The following is a 15700-nucleotide window of genomic DNA, read 5'->3' on the forward strand; positions in this document are numbered from 1 at the left end:
TTCAGGGCCGAGTGGGAAAATGCCACCACCTTACCTTGGTAGAAGGTGGATGACAAAGTTATTAGCCAGGCACCAAGAATGAATCTGAAGCCAAGAACACCAATGCAAAGCCAACAAGCAAGCTCTCCTGTAGACACCACTCCCTTCCAATCCCATTCTCTACAAAGGAAATCCCCAGGTGACCTGGCATGGTCAAACTACACCTTTAGGCAGTAAGAATTTTTTTAAAACACCAAAAATTTACAAGAGACACAAGCAAAATGTACTTAGCTATTTAATGAGGTTCTTAAGACATTTAGAACACCAATTTGTGAGGATAAATTCCATTCGTCAGGGCAAACACAGATCGCAGGTAGCCCTGGAGCTGAGGAACAGCTTTGATTTTTGGTAGAATTTGTGAGTCCACAGCTTTCTGATCAATCTTGCGCTGCTCTGTAATCTCGTATTTCTAAATAAAGAGAAAGTTAAACATTTTAAAACAGGCACATATCAAATTACTTGTAGAGGTCAACTAAAGAGTCCTGTCTCACAAGTACTAATGTCCAAGAATACTTAGAAAACATTAAAGACAATTTTGACAATCCTTTCCTTGGAATGCTGTGAAATACAACCCATTTTTTACGTAATAAAACCAGCTCTTAAGCTTTTGTATATTATAGTACACACCAAGGATAAGTAAGGGCACATTCCCAATAGCAGTTAATTCCCACACAATTCCACCAAACTTCAGAATTCTAAGTTGAGCTCCCAGACTGCTAAAAGAACTACTCAATTTAGAAGAATCTGGAATACTAAGTATCTCCTGGTATTCCTCATTATTTAACCTTTCATTTTTCTTCTTTTTGTGCAACAATGCTGAGGCTTGTTTCTTTTCACAAGAAGGGCCAGTGCTAACACAGGAGAGACAAGTAGAAACTTACCTCTTTTTCTGTGTCGAAGATCTCACCTTCCTGGTGTCTGGGCTTCCGCAGCTTCTTCTTCTTGAAGTAAGCATCGGTAAGATGTTTTGGGATTTTGACACTGCTGATATCGATTTTGGTTGAGGTGGCAATGACAAATTTCTGGTGTGTTCTTCGTAGAGGAACTCGATTGAGGACCAGAGGTCCTAAGGGGGAAAAACTAACTTAGCAAGGAAAAGGGGGAACAATCGTCATCCGGCAATTTAGGTGACCATTACTTGTTATGCTGCTACACAAGAAAGACCACCTGTCTAACCCACATGCACACAAGGCAATGAAATGGGCCTCAGACACTTGTGGCATTAAAAAGTGTCTACCATGTAGGCAGTAGCAAACAAATGTGTATACTGCAAGCATTTAAAAATGGAAGTTTCACAGAACATCACAATCCAAGGATTTTCTTACCAGTCACAAGTAACAAGCCACTAGCCAGCTGCTTCAGGAAAACCACCCTCTGTAAGTTAAAAAAGAAAATAATTAGTTTTCTGCAATTAAAAACTGACTTCTAAATTCATAAAATCACAAGCATCTAAATTTGGGTAAAGGAAATTTCTACATGTATATGTATATAGCTGAGCAGTTCTGGAAGCAACCACAGCAAGCTACTAAGGTAGTACTCCAGGCATAAATACATTTTTGAGCAAATGAACATGTGTAACATAATCAACAGCAGGAAATGGCTAATAAATCACCATGGATTAAACTTGTTATTTGCCACAAATAAGTTGTATCTTGCAGATCATTTCCCCTTGCCCCAAACACAGGTAAATAAAGGAAAACTACACCTAGCATGCAAACGCATTGCCACCAGGAACCCCAGGCAGCTGCAGTGAAGCTCCTCAAGCACAGAAACTCTCACCTTGCCCCTGTGGCGTCCAGTGAGGATGATCAGAATGGTCCCGGGGGTAATGCTGGCTCGCAGTTTTCTCACGTGCTGACTGAAGGGTTTTTTGCCATGGCTCAACAGCTTTCGAGGCACATCTTCAGTAGGATAATATCTAGGCTGGGGAGAGTCCATAGATCCAACTTATTTAAATAAGCCATTCAGATTGGTAGAAGCGAGCTATGTCAGCCAAACTTTTGCTATAGTCTTTTTATTTATTTTGAAGTATAACATTTACACGATTCCATTTTCATTTCTGCTAAGTAGATTTTAAACTTGGAAAAGGTCAATTATGGTTCTGCATCCTGTGTGCAAAACAGGATAGAAACCATTTAATGAATGAGCTGTGTGTTCAAGCAAATAAAGCATCAAGCAAGTCACCTTTGTAATCTTGAGCAAAAACTAAACCCCAGAGATTACACGTGTGACATGCCACATTTTGCAGATTAGGGATACACGGCTTGTTTTCCATTTCAAGTAAAGTGTGTTAATATCCTAGCCACTTCATCTGATCCTCACAGCAACAAGTCTTACTCCCACTTCATGCACAAAGGAAAACAAATTGCATAAAACCAGACAGTAGAACTGGCAGATCATTTGTTGCAAAAGTTAGACACCATGCAAGGGCCATTAAAGACATAACTACAAATAACTCACAATAACCTATTTCTAACTATACTGTATCATTAGTGCAGTCTCACTTTCACCACAAACATGATCACCTAATAGGAAAACGAGTTCACAAGACAACTGTCAACTTCCCTCTCATGCAGTAATCTTCAACTGTGAAACTGTATGGTGTAACTTACTTGGGAACGTTCTCATAACGAAAATCACAGAGCAAATCCTGAGACTACAATGGGTCTTGTGTGTGGTAAAGGGGGCCAAGAAACACTGCTCTAGTGGGAAATGTTCTATACAACAGGATCTGTATTATTTCATTTAATCTCCATAGTAACTCTTGGAGGTAAACCCTCATTCCCATCTTTTTTTTGAGATGGAGTCTCCCTCTGTCGCCCAGGTTGGAGTGCAGTAGTGCAACCTCTGCCTCCCGGGTTCAAGCGATTCTCCTGCCTCAGCCTCCAGAGTAGCTGGGACTACAGGCACGCAACCGGCTAATTTGTGTATTTTTAGTAGATATGTGGTTTCACCATGTTGGCCAGGCTGGTCTTGAACTCCTGACCTCAGGTGATCTGCTCACCTCAGCCTCCCAAAGTGCTGGGATTACAGGCATGAGCCACCATGCCCAGCCTCATTCCCATTTTATATGCAAAGGAACAAAGCACAGAAGACTAACTTAAATTATTTAAGATTAACAGTAAATGTTGAAGCCAAATTGCAAACCCAGAGCCCTTTATTTTCTACCAGAAATTCTCTGGTATGCAGAAACTTACAGTATCAAAGTATTCAAAATCACCTTCAGCATTCAAGCATAAACCGAAAATCCAATTTACAGTGTCCCCATATCTTACCATTTTGCGAAGTTTAACCACCCGGGTACCGCCGTTCTTGTCACCACCAACTGGTTTTGTAAGAGTTGCAAGAACCTTCTCCTTCTTTTTCTTTTCAACCTGCAAGGACACAAATGCATCAACAATAAAAGAATGCCAATAAAGGGTAAGACATAATGGTCAGTGGTTCCCTCTTCCCTTACCTTGGATTTAGCGGCTGAGTACTTCCTCTTGTACATGGCCTTTCTGGAATACATGGCAGATCGGGAATACCTGCCAATTCCTCTGACAAGGACAGGGTTGCGGCTGCAATGGGGCTTCCCCTTCTTGGGCTTCTTAGCCTTGAGGTTACCCTTTTTCACCTTGCCACCAGCATCAGCCTTCTTGGCTTCGGGTTTCTTCTCTTTAGTATCTGGCTTCTCAACTTTTTCACCCGCCATCTACAAATATTTTTTGTAGACAAAAAAGGCATTTCATCTCTTTTTTTTTTTTTTGAGACGAAGTCTTGCTCTGTCGCTCGGGCTGGAGTGCAGTGGCCGGATCTCAGCTCACTGCCAGCTCCGCCTCCCAGGTTTACGCCATTCTCCTGCCTCAGCCTCCCCTGTAGCTGGGACTACAGGCGCCCGCCACCTCGCCCAGCTAGTAAGGAATTTCATCTCTTAACAAAACAACGACGAACCTGTACATGAATGGGCTGAGCTCCCCAGACTACAATCCCTTCCCCGGTAAGATACAGGCCTTCAACTCTACCCATTCTACTCCAACCTTCACTATGTCTCATTTGGGGGTTGTCTCCCCAACACACTATAAACTATTCTCTTGAGGATTTGAAACTATCTCACACCTATTAGGTTTTTGCCAAATACTGAGCAGTCAGAAGTCCGTACAACCATTATTTTTTTATCACTGTTTTGCGAATTAGAAAACTTAGATGCAAAATGTGCCCACAGGTTGGAAGCACCAGGACCAGAACTTGAAATTCCTTTTAGTACCTTTCGTCTTAACCCTTAAAAGCAGTGTCTTTTTTCAATAAACTCGATTTAGGAATTGCGAACACAATCAATCAGTCCAAACTGAGCCCAAACAGAAAAAGATCGCAAAGACCAAGAGGCGACTTCCGGTCGCGGATGCTGAGAGACGCGAAACGTTTTGGCTTCAGTGCGGAACCCCAACGTGGCTGCAACAGGCTCACTGTCATCCTCTGGAACCCAGGACCGGGAACTCAATGCACGCGCCGTCGCCCCGCTTCCTCTAACACCCACCAGTACGCTACAGGTCCCCGAAAGGGCCTCGTTCCCCTAGTCCAAGAGCGTGGCCAACAGCCGGAGGAAGCCACTACGGCATTCTACCTCACCCTCTTCGTGCCCCGCCGCAAACCCAAACGGCAAAAATGAAGGGTCTGGAAGGCCTCTCAGTTAGCCTTGGGCATGTCCGACCCCTGCAGGTGTCGACTGGATGCCCTCCAGGTTCGGATGGCGAAGGATTGAAGTCCTGAACTCGAGTCTTGCAGAGAACCCCGCCATTCTTACCTTGCAAGATGGGAAAGAGAACTAAGGTCTCGGCTTCCGGTCTATAAGCAATCATGGGAAGTGCGAGTCTCACTTCCTTCCGGATCTGGGGCATCATGGGGAATGTAGTATTTCGCTAATGAGAAAAAACTAGTAAATCCTAGGCCGGGTTGGGTGGCTCACGGCTGTAATCCCAGCGCTTTGGGAGGCCTAGGCAGGCGGATCACGTGAGGTTGGCAGTTCGAGACCAGCCTGGCCAATATGGCGAAATCCCGTCTGTACTAAAAATACAAAAGTTAGCCGGGCGTGGTGGTGAGTGCCTGTAATGTCAGCTACTCGAGGCGCGGAGGCAGGAGAATCACTTGAATCTGAAGGTGGAGGTTGTAGTAAGCCGAGATCGCAACACTGCTCTGGGCAACAGAGCAAGATTCCGTCTCAAAAAAGGCGGGGGGGGGGAATGGCGGGGCGCGGTGGCTCACGCCCGTAATCCCAGCACTTTGGGAGGCCGAGGCGGGTAGATCGCTTGAGGTCAGGGGTTTGAGACCAGCCTGGCCAACATGGTGAAACTCCATCTCTACTAAAAATACAAAAATTAGCCGGTCGTGGTGGTGGGCGCCTGTAATCCCAGCTACTCGGGAGGCTGAGGCGGGAGAATCGCTTAAATCCAGGAGGCGGAGGTTGCAGTGAGCTGAGATCCTGCCACTGCGTGCCACCGCACTCCAGCCTCAAAGACTCAGTCTCAAAACAATAACAGACTCAGTCTCAAAACAATATCCAGACTCAGTCTCAAAACAAAAACAACAACAACAACAAAATTAGCTGAGTGTGGTGGTTAGTGCCTGTAGTCCCAGCTACTTGGGAGGCTAAGGCGGGAGGATCACTTGAGTCCTGGAGGTCTGGGCTGCAGTGCAGTGAGCCCTAATCTTGTCACTTGAGATAAAGTCAGTGGTCCCCTCTCCCTTACCTTGGATTTAGCAGCTGAGTACTTCCTCTTGTACATGGCCTTTCTCATTCCTGTCTGGCCTACAGAATGAGACTCTGTCTCAAAAAAAGTAAAAAAATATAAAGTGAGGATAACAATAGTAACTTACTTCATAAGGTTGTTGGGAACATTAAATAATATACACAACAGTACTGAGAAGCATATTTGATGGATGGTAAATGCTACAAAAGTGTTAGCTCTTTTTTTTTTTTTTTCTTTTGAGATGGAGTCTCACTCTGTCACCCAGGCTGGAGTGCCGTGGCGTGATCTTGGCTCAAGGTAACCTCTGTCTCCCGGGTTCAAGTGATTCTCCTGCCTCAGCCTCCCGAGTAGCAGGGAGAACAGGCGCACACCACCATGCCCAGCTAATTTTTTGTATTTTTAGTAGAGACAGGGTTTCACCATGATGGCCAAGCTAGTTTTAAACTCCTGACCTCAAGTGATCCACCCACCTCAGCCTCCCAAAGTGCTAGGATTACAGGCGTGAGCCACCATGCCTGGCCAACTGTTAGGTCTTGTTATTGTCACCATCATCACCACTATCATCTGATCATCAACATCCTAGTTGTTGTTAAGTATTCCGCTAAAGTTTATGCGCCGGATATAATAAGCAATATTGCATGCAGTGTGCCTTGCTTTATCTCATTTAATTCTCCCAACAACCTGTGAACGATACTATTATGAGGAAACTGAGGTAAGTCCAGGACATTAAGTAACTTGCTCACAGCATAGATCTGATTCTAAAGATTGCACTCTTGACCATTAGGCTGCAAGATTAAAGAGATGATTAATGAAGATGCATGAGAGTTTTGCTCATGTTAGAATTAAAAATAAGAATACTTGTTATCTTTTGCAAAATAACACAGTATATGTGATAGTTCTTTACTGCTTCAAAGCCCTTGAGCCAACATGTACACATTTGTAATACCTTCTATCTTGCGTTTTCCATTTTCCTCCATTTGTTTTTTTCTGGTTGCTAGAGCTTTTCACCTTGATTTTTTTCAGATCGAAACCACCTGCTTCATGGCTGTGTCTCTGGGAATCATTTAGCCTTTTTCTGATTCTGATTGACTGAAGATACAAATACAATGATCAGATGAACACTGCCCTTTTTTTTGAGAATGGGAATGTCAGCAGCTTTATTTGTTTAGCAAATTTCCTCAGCAAAGCACCTCTTAGAAACTTCAACTGCAGTAAATATACTACAATGAATGAATGAAATGCACAGCTGCTTATGTGGGCCCCTCAAAATTTCTGGCAATCTCAGAGAATTTCACCTAGTAAACACCCCAAAATAGTTGTTGAATGACCTGTCAATAAAATAAAAACGTAGATGAACCCCCTCTTGTGTTTTGTTGCGGTATTGCAAAATTTACAATTCATTAGTTGGACAAAATAACATGTTAGTTATAAAGTAAATATTTTTATTAAGCTTAGTTTTGCATGTATAAAATTCTCTGAAATTTGTGCAGCACTTTAATCACAAAGCAGACATTTTTGCAGACGCTTAACCTTTTTTTTTTTTTTTTTCCTGAGTTGGAGTCTTGTTCTGTTGCCCAGGCTGGAGTGCAGTGGCGTGATCTTGGCTCACCGCAACTTCTGCCTCCTGGGTTCAAGCCATTCTCCTGTCTCAGCCTCCCGAGTAGTTGGGACTACAGGCGCCCACCACCACGCCCGGCTAATTTTTTGTGTTTTTAGTAGAGCCCGGGTTTCACCGTGTTAGCCAGGATGGTCTTGATCTCCTGACCTTGTGATCTGCCTGCCTCGGCCTCCCAAAGTGCTGGGATTACAGGCGTGAGCCTGGCAATTTTTTTGCATTTTTATTAGAGATGGGATTTCACCATGTTGGCCAGGCTGGTTTCAAACTCCTAACCTCAGGTGATCTGTCCACCTCGGCCTCCTAAAGTGCTGGGATTACAGGCCTGAGCCACCTCACCCAGCCTAATTTTTTTTTTTTTTTTGAGACGGAGTCTCACTCTGTCGCCCAGGATGGGATGCAAGGTGAGATCATGGCTCACTGCAACCTTAACCTCCTGGGTTCAAGCAATCCTCCCACCTCAGCCCCCTGAGTAGCTGGGAGTACAGTGCACACCACCATACCTGGCTAATTTTTTTACATTTTTTGTAGACACGGGGTCTCACAATGTTGCCTCAGCTGTATTTTTTGTTTTTTGTTAGACAGTAAATCTTTTAAAGCCTGGCAACATGGTGAAACCCTGTCTCTGCTAAAAATACAAAAATTAGCCAGGCTTGGTGGCAGGCGCCTGTAGTCCCAGCTACTGGGAGGCTGAGGCAGGAGAATGGTGTCAACCTGGGAGGTGGAGCTTGCAGTGAGCCGAAATTGTGCCACTGCACTCCTGCCTGGGCAACAGAGCAAAGACTCCGTCTCAACAAATAAAATAAAATAAAGTAAAATAAAATTCAGATGGAGTTTTTTTTTTTTTTTTTTTTTGCTATGTTGCCCAGGTTGGTCTCAAACTCCTGGTCTCAAGAGATCCTCCTGTTAGCTACCATGCCCGGCCATATAAATTAATATACCAGGCACTACTCCAGGCACATAAAGATGGGAAGACCAGCCGGTGGCTCATGCCTGTAATCCTAGCACTTTGGGAGGCGGAGGCAGGATGATTGTTTGAGCCCAAGGGTTTTAGACCAATCTGGGTAACATGGCAAAACCCTGTCTGTATTAAAAAAAAAAAAAAAAAAAAAAAAAGACAATGACTTTGTCTTAAAAGGAGCTCATAATCTAGAGGAAGACACAGAACAACAATGACAGAACCCACAATGATGTTGAAATGTGTTAGGTGCTGATAGAGGCATGAAAAGGCAACCTCAGGAGCATAGGAAGGGAGTCTCTCTTTTATTCTCAAAAAGTGAAAGAATGTTTTCTGGAGGAGCTGCTTAACTTGGAGCTGAACCTTGCATGACTGTTTTCCAGATGGAGAAGGGTTTGAAGAGTATTCCGGGCAGTAGGAACTAAATTTTGGAAGGCAGGGATGCAAGAAACAGCTAGAAGCCTTTAGAAACTGCCAGATTATGTGAGGGTGTTGGCACAGGCCATATCTAGAAGGGACTGATGTACTAAGGGAAGGAGTTCAACTTAATGCTAGAGGGTTTGAACCTCCTTCATACAACAGGGGAGTGACGTGATTAAATTTGTATTTTAGAAAGATCATTCATTCTAGTTGCAGAGTATGCAGAATATAGGAAACACTAGGGAGGTAGTAGTTCCTGCACTCAAAGAGCTAATAGTTTACTTTGGAAAAGAGACAAATGATAGCCAGCTTTTATCAAGTGCTGACTTTGCCAGACACTGTTCCAAGGACTTCACAAACCTACCCTATGGTAGGATTTTGATTCCTATTTTACAGAGAAGGAAACAGACACAGAGGAGTCAAATGACTTGCTTATAGACACCCAGGCTGCCAGATCAAGTGGCCGGGTGCAGTGGCTCACACCTGTAATCCTAGCACTTTGGGAGGCCGAGGCAGGCGGATCATGAGGTCAGGAGATCAAGACCATCCTGGCTAATGTGGTGAAACCCCATCTCTACTAAAAAAATTACAAAACATTAGCCGAGCGTGGTGGCGAGCACCTGTAGTCCCAGCTACTTGGGAGGCTGAGGCAGGAGAATGGCTTGAACCCGGGAGGGGGAGCTTGCAGTGAGCCGAGATGGCGCCACTGCACTCCAGCCTGGGAGACAAAGTGAGACTCCGTCTCAAAAAAAAAAAAGAAAGAACTTAATTGGATGCTTCTTATATGATACAGGCTCTTAGATTTATAGTGTAGTGTGTTAGGTTCTAAGGATAGGTGTCTTGGTGACCAGCTGACCTGGACTAGAGAATCAGGTGAGGCTTGTATTCCAGAGGAAGTGGCTCCTAGTCTGAGATCAGAGGCATAGAGTTGATGTGGAGGAGAGTCAGGAAGAACCCTCTGGGGAAAGAAAGCAAACTGTTAAAAGGCTCTAAGTTGGGAAAGAATATGGCATATTGAGGGGAGCTGAAAGTCATTCAGCATAGCTGGATCATAGAAAATGAAGTGAGTAGTGGGGAGACGGGCTGATGAAGTGATTGGGGATCAGAGTTAAAAAACTCTGGTGCATTGGTTCACACCTGTAAATCCAAGGCCTTAGGAGGTCAAAGTGGGAGGACTGCTTGAGGCCAGGAGTTCAAGGCCAGCCTGGGCAACATAGCAAGACCTTGTGTCTGAAAAAATTTTTTTAAACTTTTTTTTGGGCCGGGCATGCTGGCTCACGCCTGTAATTCAGCACTTTGGGAGGCTGAGGTGGGTGGATCACTTGAGGTCAGGAGTTGGAAAGCAGCCTGGGCAGCATGATGAAACCCTGTCTCTACTAAAGATACAAAAAAAAAAAAAAAAAAAAATTAGCTGGTAATGGTTGTTCGTGCCTGTAATCCCAGCTACTTGGGAGGCTGAAGCAGGAGAATCACTTGAATCCGGGAGGTGGAGGTTGCAGTGAGCCGGGATTGCGCCACTGCACTCCAGCCTGGGTGACAGAGTGAGAGTCTGCCTCAAACAAAACAAAAAACTTTTTTTTTTTGTAGGGACAGGGGTCTTAATCTGTTGCCCAGGCTGTTCTTGAACTCTTCGGGCTCAAGCAATCCTCCCACCTAGGAGTCCCAAAACACTGGGATTACAGACGTGAGCCACCACACCCGGGGGGATAAACCTTTTCTTTTTTTTGGATTTCATCCTAAAAACAAGGAGAAGCCATTGACGAATTCAATGTAGGGAGTGACTAGTTTTGCAGTTTTTTTTTTTTTTTTTTTTTTTGAGATGGAGTCTCGCTCTGTCGCCCAGGCTGGAGTGCAGTGGCGCAATCTTGGCTCACTGCAACCTCCACTTCCTGGGTTCAAGCAATTCTCTCGCTTCAGTCTCCCAAGTAGCTGGGACTACAGGTGCCCACCACTGCACCCAGCTAAATTTTGTATTTTTAGTAGAGATTGGGTTTCACCATGTTGGCCAGGCTGGTCTCAAACTCCTGACCTCAGGTGATCCACCTGCCTCGGCCTCCCAAAGTGCTGGGATTATAGGTGTGAGCCACTGTGCCTGGCCACAATTAATTGTATTTTTAGTAGAGACGAGGTTTCACCATGTTGGCCATGACTGGCCTCGAACTCCTGACCTCAGGTGAGCCACCTGCCTTGGCCTCTCAATGTGCTGGGATTACAGGCATGAGCTACGGTGCCCCACCTCTGGCTACTATGTGGAGATTGGATTAGGAAGTTTAGGCCTGCAGGCCTGAGATCAGTTAAAATATTGCTTGTCATCTAGGTGGCCAGGTTTAGGGAGAGGGACAAATGCTTGTTGAATGGCTATTATGTGAATTAAATTGACATATATTAAAGGTGATCTCTGTAAGGAGCACATGAGTGCTAAAGCAGTTAGCACACAGTATGAGAGTCATTTGTATATGAATGAAATGGGCAAGCATTAAAACAATGAGGATGCTGGAGCTATATAGATATGGGTTAAATTTATGGCTCTGCCATTCACTAGATCTGTAGCCTTTATTTATTTATTTTGAGAGTCTTGTCCTGTCGCCCAGGCTGGAGTGCAGTGGTGCGATCTGGGCTCACTGCAACCTCTGTCTGTCTGGTTCAAGCAATTCTCCCACCTCAGCCTCCGGAGTAGCTGGGACTACAGGTGTGCGCCACCAACCCCGACTAATCTTTGTATTTTTAGTTGAGATGGGGTTTCACCATGTTGGCCAGGCTGGTCTTGAACTCCTGACCTCAGATGATCCACCCACCTTGGCCTCCCAAAGTCCTGGGATTACAGGTGTGAGCCACCACACCCAGCTAGATCTGTAGCCTTCAATGAGTTATTTGGGCATCAATCAAGTAAAAAACTCTACTCTTCTCAATCTGGTCTGAGTCACATTATTCCCAGACCAGAATACTACAGTATTCCCGTATTTTGACTGGCTTCTCCGTTTCTGGCCTTGCCCTCTTCCTCGAGCTTCACAGTGTCCAAAATAATACTTCCCCACCACCCAGCTTTTTTGTTTGTTTGTTTTTTGTTTTAGAGACAGGGTCGTGCCATGTTGCCCCGGCTGATCTTGAACTCCTAGGCTCAAGCAATCCTCCTGCCTCGGCCTCCCAAAGTGCTGGGATGAAGGTGTGAGCCACCATACCTGGCCTGAGTGCAGTGGCCTGATCTCGGCTCACAGCAGCCTCGACCCTCCAGGCTCAAGCAATTCTCTCACCTCAGCCTCCCGAGTAGCTGGGACTACAGGCGCGTGCCACCACGCCCGGCTAATTTTTGTATTTTTTGTAGAGATGGGATTTCACTATTTTGCCGGGGCTGGTTCCCAACTCCTGGACTCAAGCGATTCGCCCGCCTCAGCCTCCCAAAGGGAAGTGCTGGGATTTCAGGCGTGTGCCACTGCTCCCACCCCAAAGTAGTATTTGTTATTATTATTATTGAGAGGGAGTTTGGCTCTATTGCAGGCTGGAGCGCAGTGGTGCGACCTCGGCTCACTGCAACCTCTGCCTCCCAGGTTCAAGCGATTCTCCTGCCTCAGCCTCCCAAGTAGTTGGGATTACAGGCGAACGCCACCACGTCCAGCTCATTTTTGAATTTTTAGTGGAGACCATGTTGGCCAGGATGGTCTCGATCTCTTGACCTCGTGATCCGCCCGCCTCGGCCTCCCAAAGTGCTGGGATTACGGGCGTGAGCCACCGCGCCCGGTCTATTACTAGTTTTTTTAGGCAGTGTCTTGCCCTGTCGCCCAGGCTGGAGGGCAGTGGCGTGATCACGACTCACTGCAGCACCGACTTCCCGGGCTTAAGTTATCCTCCCGCCGCAGCCTCCACGCCTGGCTAGGGTTTTGCATTTTTTGTAGAGATGAGGTCTTTTTTGCCCAGGCTGGCCTCTAGCTCCTAGGCTTAAGCGACACTCTTGCTGCAGCCTCCTAAATTGTTGGGGTTACGGGCGTGAGCCACCGCGCCCAGCCTAATGGAGGAAACTGAGGCTCGGAGACAGTAGGTAATTTCCCCAAGGTTCCACAGCTAATGAGTGGCGATTTGTGGAACGAAATGAATGAAATCCATGTGGCAGTGGGCCCGGACGCGCCCGGTCGGTGGAGTGGCGTAGCCGCCGAGCGCGCAGCTCACACCCGGCGGCCGCGATTTCCGGGAGGAAGCAAGGATGCTTTGGACGCTGCGCTTAGCGCCTCCGCGGAACCCCCGCGCTGCCATTCCCGGCCGTGGCTCCGTCCTCTGCTAACGGGAAGCAGGAAGTGGCGGCGGGCGTCGCTAGCGGTGACATCACGGGGGCGACGGCGGCGAAGGGCGGGGGCGGAGGAGGAGCGAGCCGGGCCGGGGGGCGGCTGCACAGTCTCCGGGATCCCCAGGCCTGGAGGGGGGTCTGTGCGCGGCCGGCTGGCTCTGCCCCGCGTCCGGTCCCGAGCGGGCCTCCCTCGGGCCAGCCCGATGTGACCGAGCCTAGTGGAGCTTGAGCAAGGAGCGGGTCCGTCGCGGAGCCGGAGGGCGGGAGGAACATGACATCGCGGAGGTGAGGAGCCCCGAGGGGCCCGGCCCGGGCCTCGGCCCGGCCCCCGCCGCATTCGGTCAGCCCCGTCCGGAAGGGGGCGCCCCGGCCGGGCTTCGGGCTCCCGCCCCGGATCGGGATTGGGGGCCAGTTCCCTCCTCGTCCCCTGTCCCTCCTCGGCCCGGGGGCCGGCCCCACCGCGCCCCCACCCCTTGGGTCCCCATTCATTTCCTGCCTCCCTGAGTTCCGGCTGCGGCAGCCCGGGGGATGCCCGTCAGGCCTGGGGCAGGTAGAGCCGCCTAGGGAACCACGGGCGCCAGCGGCCCGGCTCAGCGCCGCATTCCTGACCCATTGCCTCATGAGAATTGCCTCATGGTGATTCCGAAATAACCCTGCTCACTTGGGGAGGCTCCTTGGGACACGAGATGGGAGTTGCGCGGGGCCGGGCCCCCAGTGGTCTAGTCGTTCTGGGTCACTGTGCCACTTGCGTGCATTTGGGGTCTTAACGAAGGACCCCTGACCCTTTTATGTGCCCCTTTGTGTCTTCTTTTTCTCCCACCCCTCACGTGCCAGAAATGGAAAAACTGACTGTATCTGCAGCCACTAGAAGTATTTCCTTCCTCTGCGATCTTCGCTTTGGGAGATGGAAAGGAAGGGAGCCGCATCTCGTTATTTAATCCTTCACTGCAACCTTAACAGTCAGGTCACTTTACTGGTACCCGTTTTATGGATGAGGAAACCGAGGCCCAGAAGCAACATGCTAGTAAATGACAAGATTTGAAACTAAGGAGAATTAGTGAGTTAATGAGATCCTTTGAAAGATCAGGGTAATATTACTACTAATAGCTAACATTTGCTTAGTTCTGACGACAGCCCTCTCAGATGGCTACTATTATCCCCATTGTAAAGATGAGTAAACCGAGTTTCGGAGAGGTTAGGTAGATTGCTTAACCTCACAGCTAGTAGGTGGTGGAGACAGAATCCCTACTTTTAATCACTATGTTGCTTCTATTATTTTGTAACTATTGCTAACCACTTGTAAGCCTTAATTTTGTTGTCAAACAGTAGTGTGACTTGTTTTCAGATAATGATCCTGCTATTTTATATAATCACTCTATATACCACTCACACTTAAGACCCATTGTCTATTCTTTTCCATGGTTGTTCAATTATGGTCACTGTCTCAGACATTTAAAAAAGGATTCAAGCTGTTGAGGCTATTTGAATGAGATTTTTTTTTCTTTCTTTTTTTTTCTCTTTTTTTGAGACGGAGTCTCACTCTGTTAACAGCCCAGGCTGGAGTGCAGTGGCACGATCTCGGCTCACCACAACCTCCGCCTCCTAGGTTCAAGCGATTCTCCTGCCTCAACCTCCCAAGTAGCTGGGACTATCGGCATGCCACTATGCCCGGCTAATTTTTTTTTTTTTTTTTTTTTTTTTTTTTTTTTGAGACGGAGTCATGCTCTGTCGCCCAGGCTGGAGTGCAGTGGCCGGATCTCAGCTCACTGCAAGCTCCGCCTCCCGGGTTCACGCCATTCTCCTGCCTCAGCCTCCCAAGTAGCTGGGACTACAGGCGCCCGCCACTTCGCCCTGCTAGTTTTTTGTATTTTTTAGTAGAGACGGGGTTTCACCGTGTTAGCCAGGATGGTCTCGATCTCCTGACCTCGTGATTCGCCCGTCTCGGCCTCCCAAAGTGCTGGGATTACAGGCTTGAGCCACTGCGCCCGGCCTAATTTTTTTTTTTGAAACAGAATCTCGCTCTCTTGCCCAGGCTGGAGTGCCGTGGCGCAATCTCGGCTCACTACAAGCTCCGCCTTCTGGGTTCAAGCCATCCTCTTGCCTCAGCCTCTCAAGTAGCTGGGACTACAGGTGCCCGCCACGACGTCTGGCGAATGTTTTGTATTTTTAGTAGAGACGGGGTTTCACCATGTTAGCTGGGATGGCCTCGATCTCCTGACCTTGTGATCCGCCCGCCTCGGCCTCCCAAAGTGCTGGAATTACAAGCATGAGCCACCGTGCCCGGCCAATTTTTGTATTTTTAGTAGAGACGGGGTTTCACTATGTTGGCCAGGTTGGTCTTAAACTCCAGACCTCGAGATCCGCCTGCCTCGGCCTCCCAAAGTGCTGGAATTACAGGCGTGAGCCACCGCACCCGGCCTGAATGAGATTTTTCAAAATATTAGGAATGTCTCCTCCAAACAGACCTGGCATGTTATTCTTACATGGATCTGGAATTTAAAAAGGGGAGAAAAAAGAAAACAGAACTCGTAGGACTTGGACAGGTCTGTTGGCAAGTGCTTGCGGATCTGGGTAATATATAACTGCATTTCAACGGAACAGTGTATAGCCTCAAATGTTCTAATTCTTTAGGGAGCTTTTAAATAAACAGTTGTCTATTCTTTAAT

At 47.2% G+C, this 15700-nt stretch overlaps 2 protein-coding genes across 5 annotated transcripts in view; one reads left to right on the plus strand and one right to left on the minus strand.

Moving 5' to 3' along the window:
* Positions 1-261: 261 nt before the first annotated feature.
* RPL6 (ribosomal protein L6) lies at positions 262-4878 on the minus strand. 4 transcript variants are annotated; one of them, XM_050749869.1, is made up of 7 exons: positions 4823-4878; positions 3497-3733; positions 3315-3413; positions 1819-1962; positions 1365-1413; positions 921-1105; positions 262-448 (listed from the first exon to the last, which is right to left on the minus strand). In XM_050749869.1, the coding sequence occupies exons 2-7, from the start codon at positions 3731-3733 to the stop codon at positions 296-298; spliced, it is 867 nt and encodes a 288-aa protein (XP_050605826.1). In that variant the 5' UTR covers positions 4823-4878; the 3' UTR covers positions 262-295. The 4 variants fall into 4 exon arrangements, with proteins under 4 accessions (XP_050605826.1, XP_050605829.1, XP_050605827.1 ...); XM_050749872.1 differs by having other exon boundaries at positions 4648-4832; XM_050749870.1 differs by lacking the exon at positions 4823-4878 and adding an exon at positions 4643-4797.
* Positions 4879-13098: 8220 nt separating this feature from the next.
* PTPN11 (protein tyrosine phosphatase non-receptor type 11) overlaps positions 13099-15700 on the plus strand; it is a 100407-nt gene continuing 97805 nt past the window's right edge. The window contains exon 1 of the mRNA XM_050749743.1: positions 13099-13319. Coding sequence (XP_050605700.1) covers positions 13306-13319 — 14 coding nt within the window. The 5' untranslated portion in view covers positions 13099-13305. The remainder of the gene's footprint in view (positions 13320-15700) is intronic.

Source organism: Macaca thibetana, chromosome 11, assembly GCF_024542745.1.
Source record: "Macaca thibetana thibetana isolate TM-01 chromosome 11, ASM2454274v1, whole genome shotgun sequence".
Taxonomy (NCBI): Eukaryota; Metazoa; Chordata; class Mammalia; order Primates; family Cercopithecidae; genus Macaca; species Macaca thibetana.

Excerpts from the sequence above, each read along its gene's own strand:
- RPL6 (XM_050749869.1), bottom strand. The coding sequence starts at position 3,733 with ATGGCGGGTGAAAAAGTTGAGAAGCCAGATACTAAAGAGAAGAAACCC. Across the intron at positions 3,414-3,496 it reads ACTCAGCCGCTAAATCCAAG|GTTGAAAAGAAAAAGAAGGA; the intron begins GTAAGGGAAGAG and ends GTGTCCTTGCAG. Across the intron at positions 1,414-1,818 it reads CTGGACGCCACAGGGGCAAG|AGGGTGGTTTTCCTGAAGCA; the intron begins GTGAGAGTTTCT and ends TTTAACTTACAG.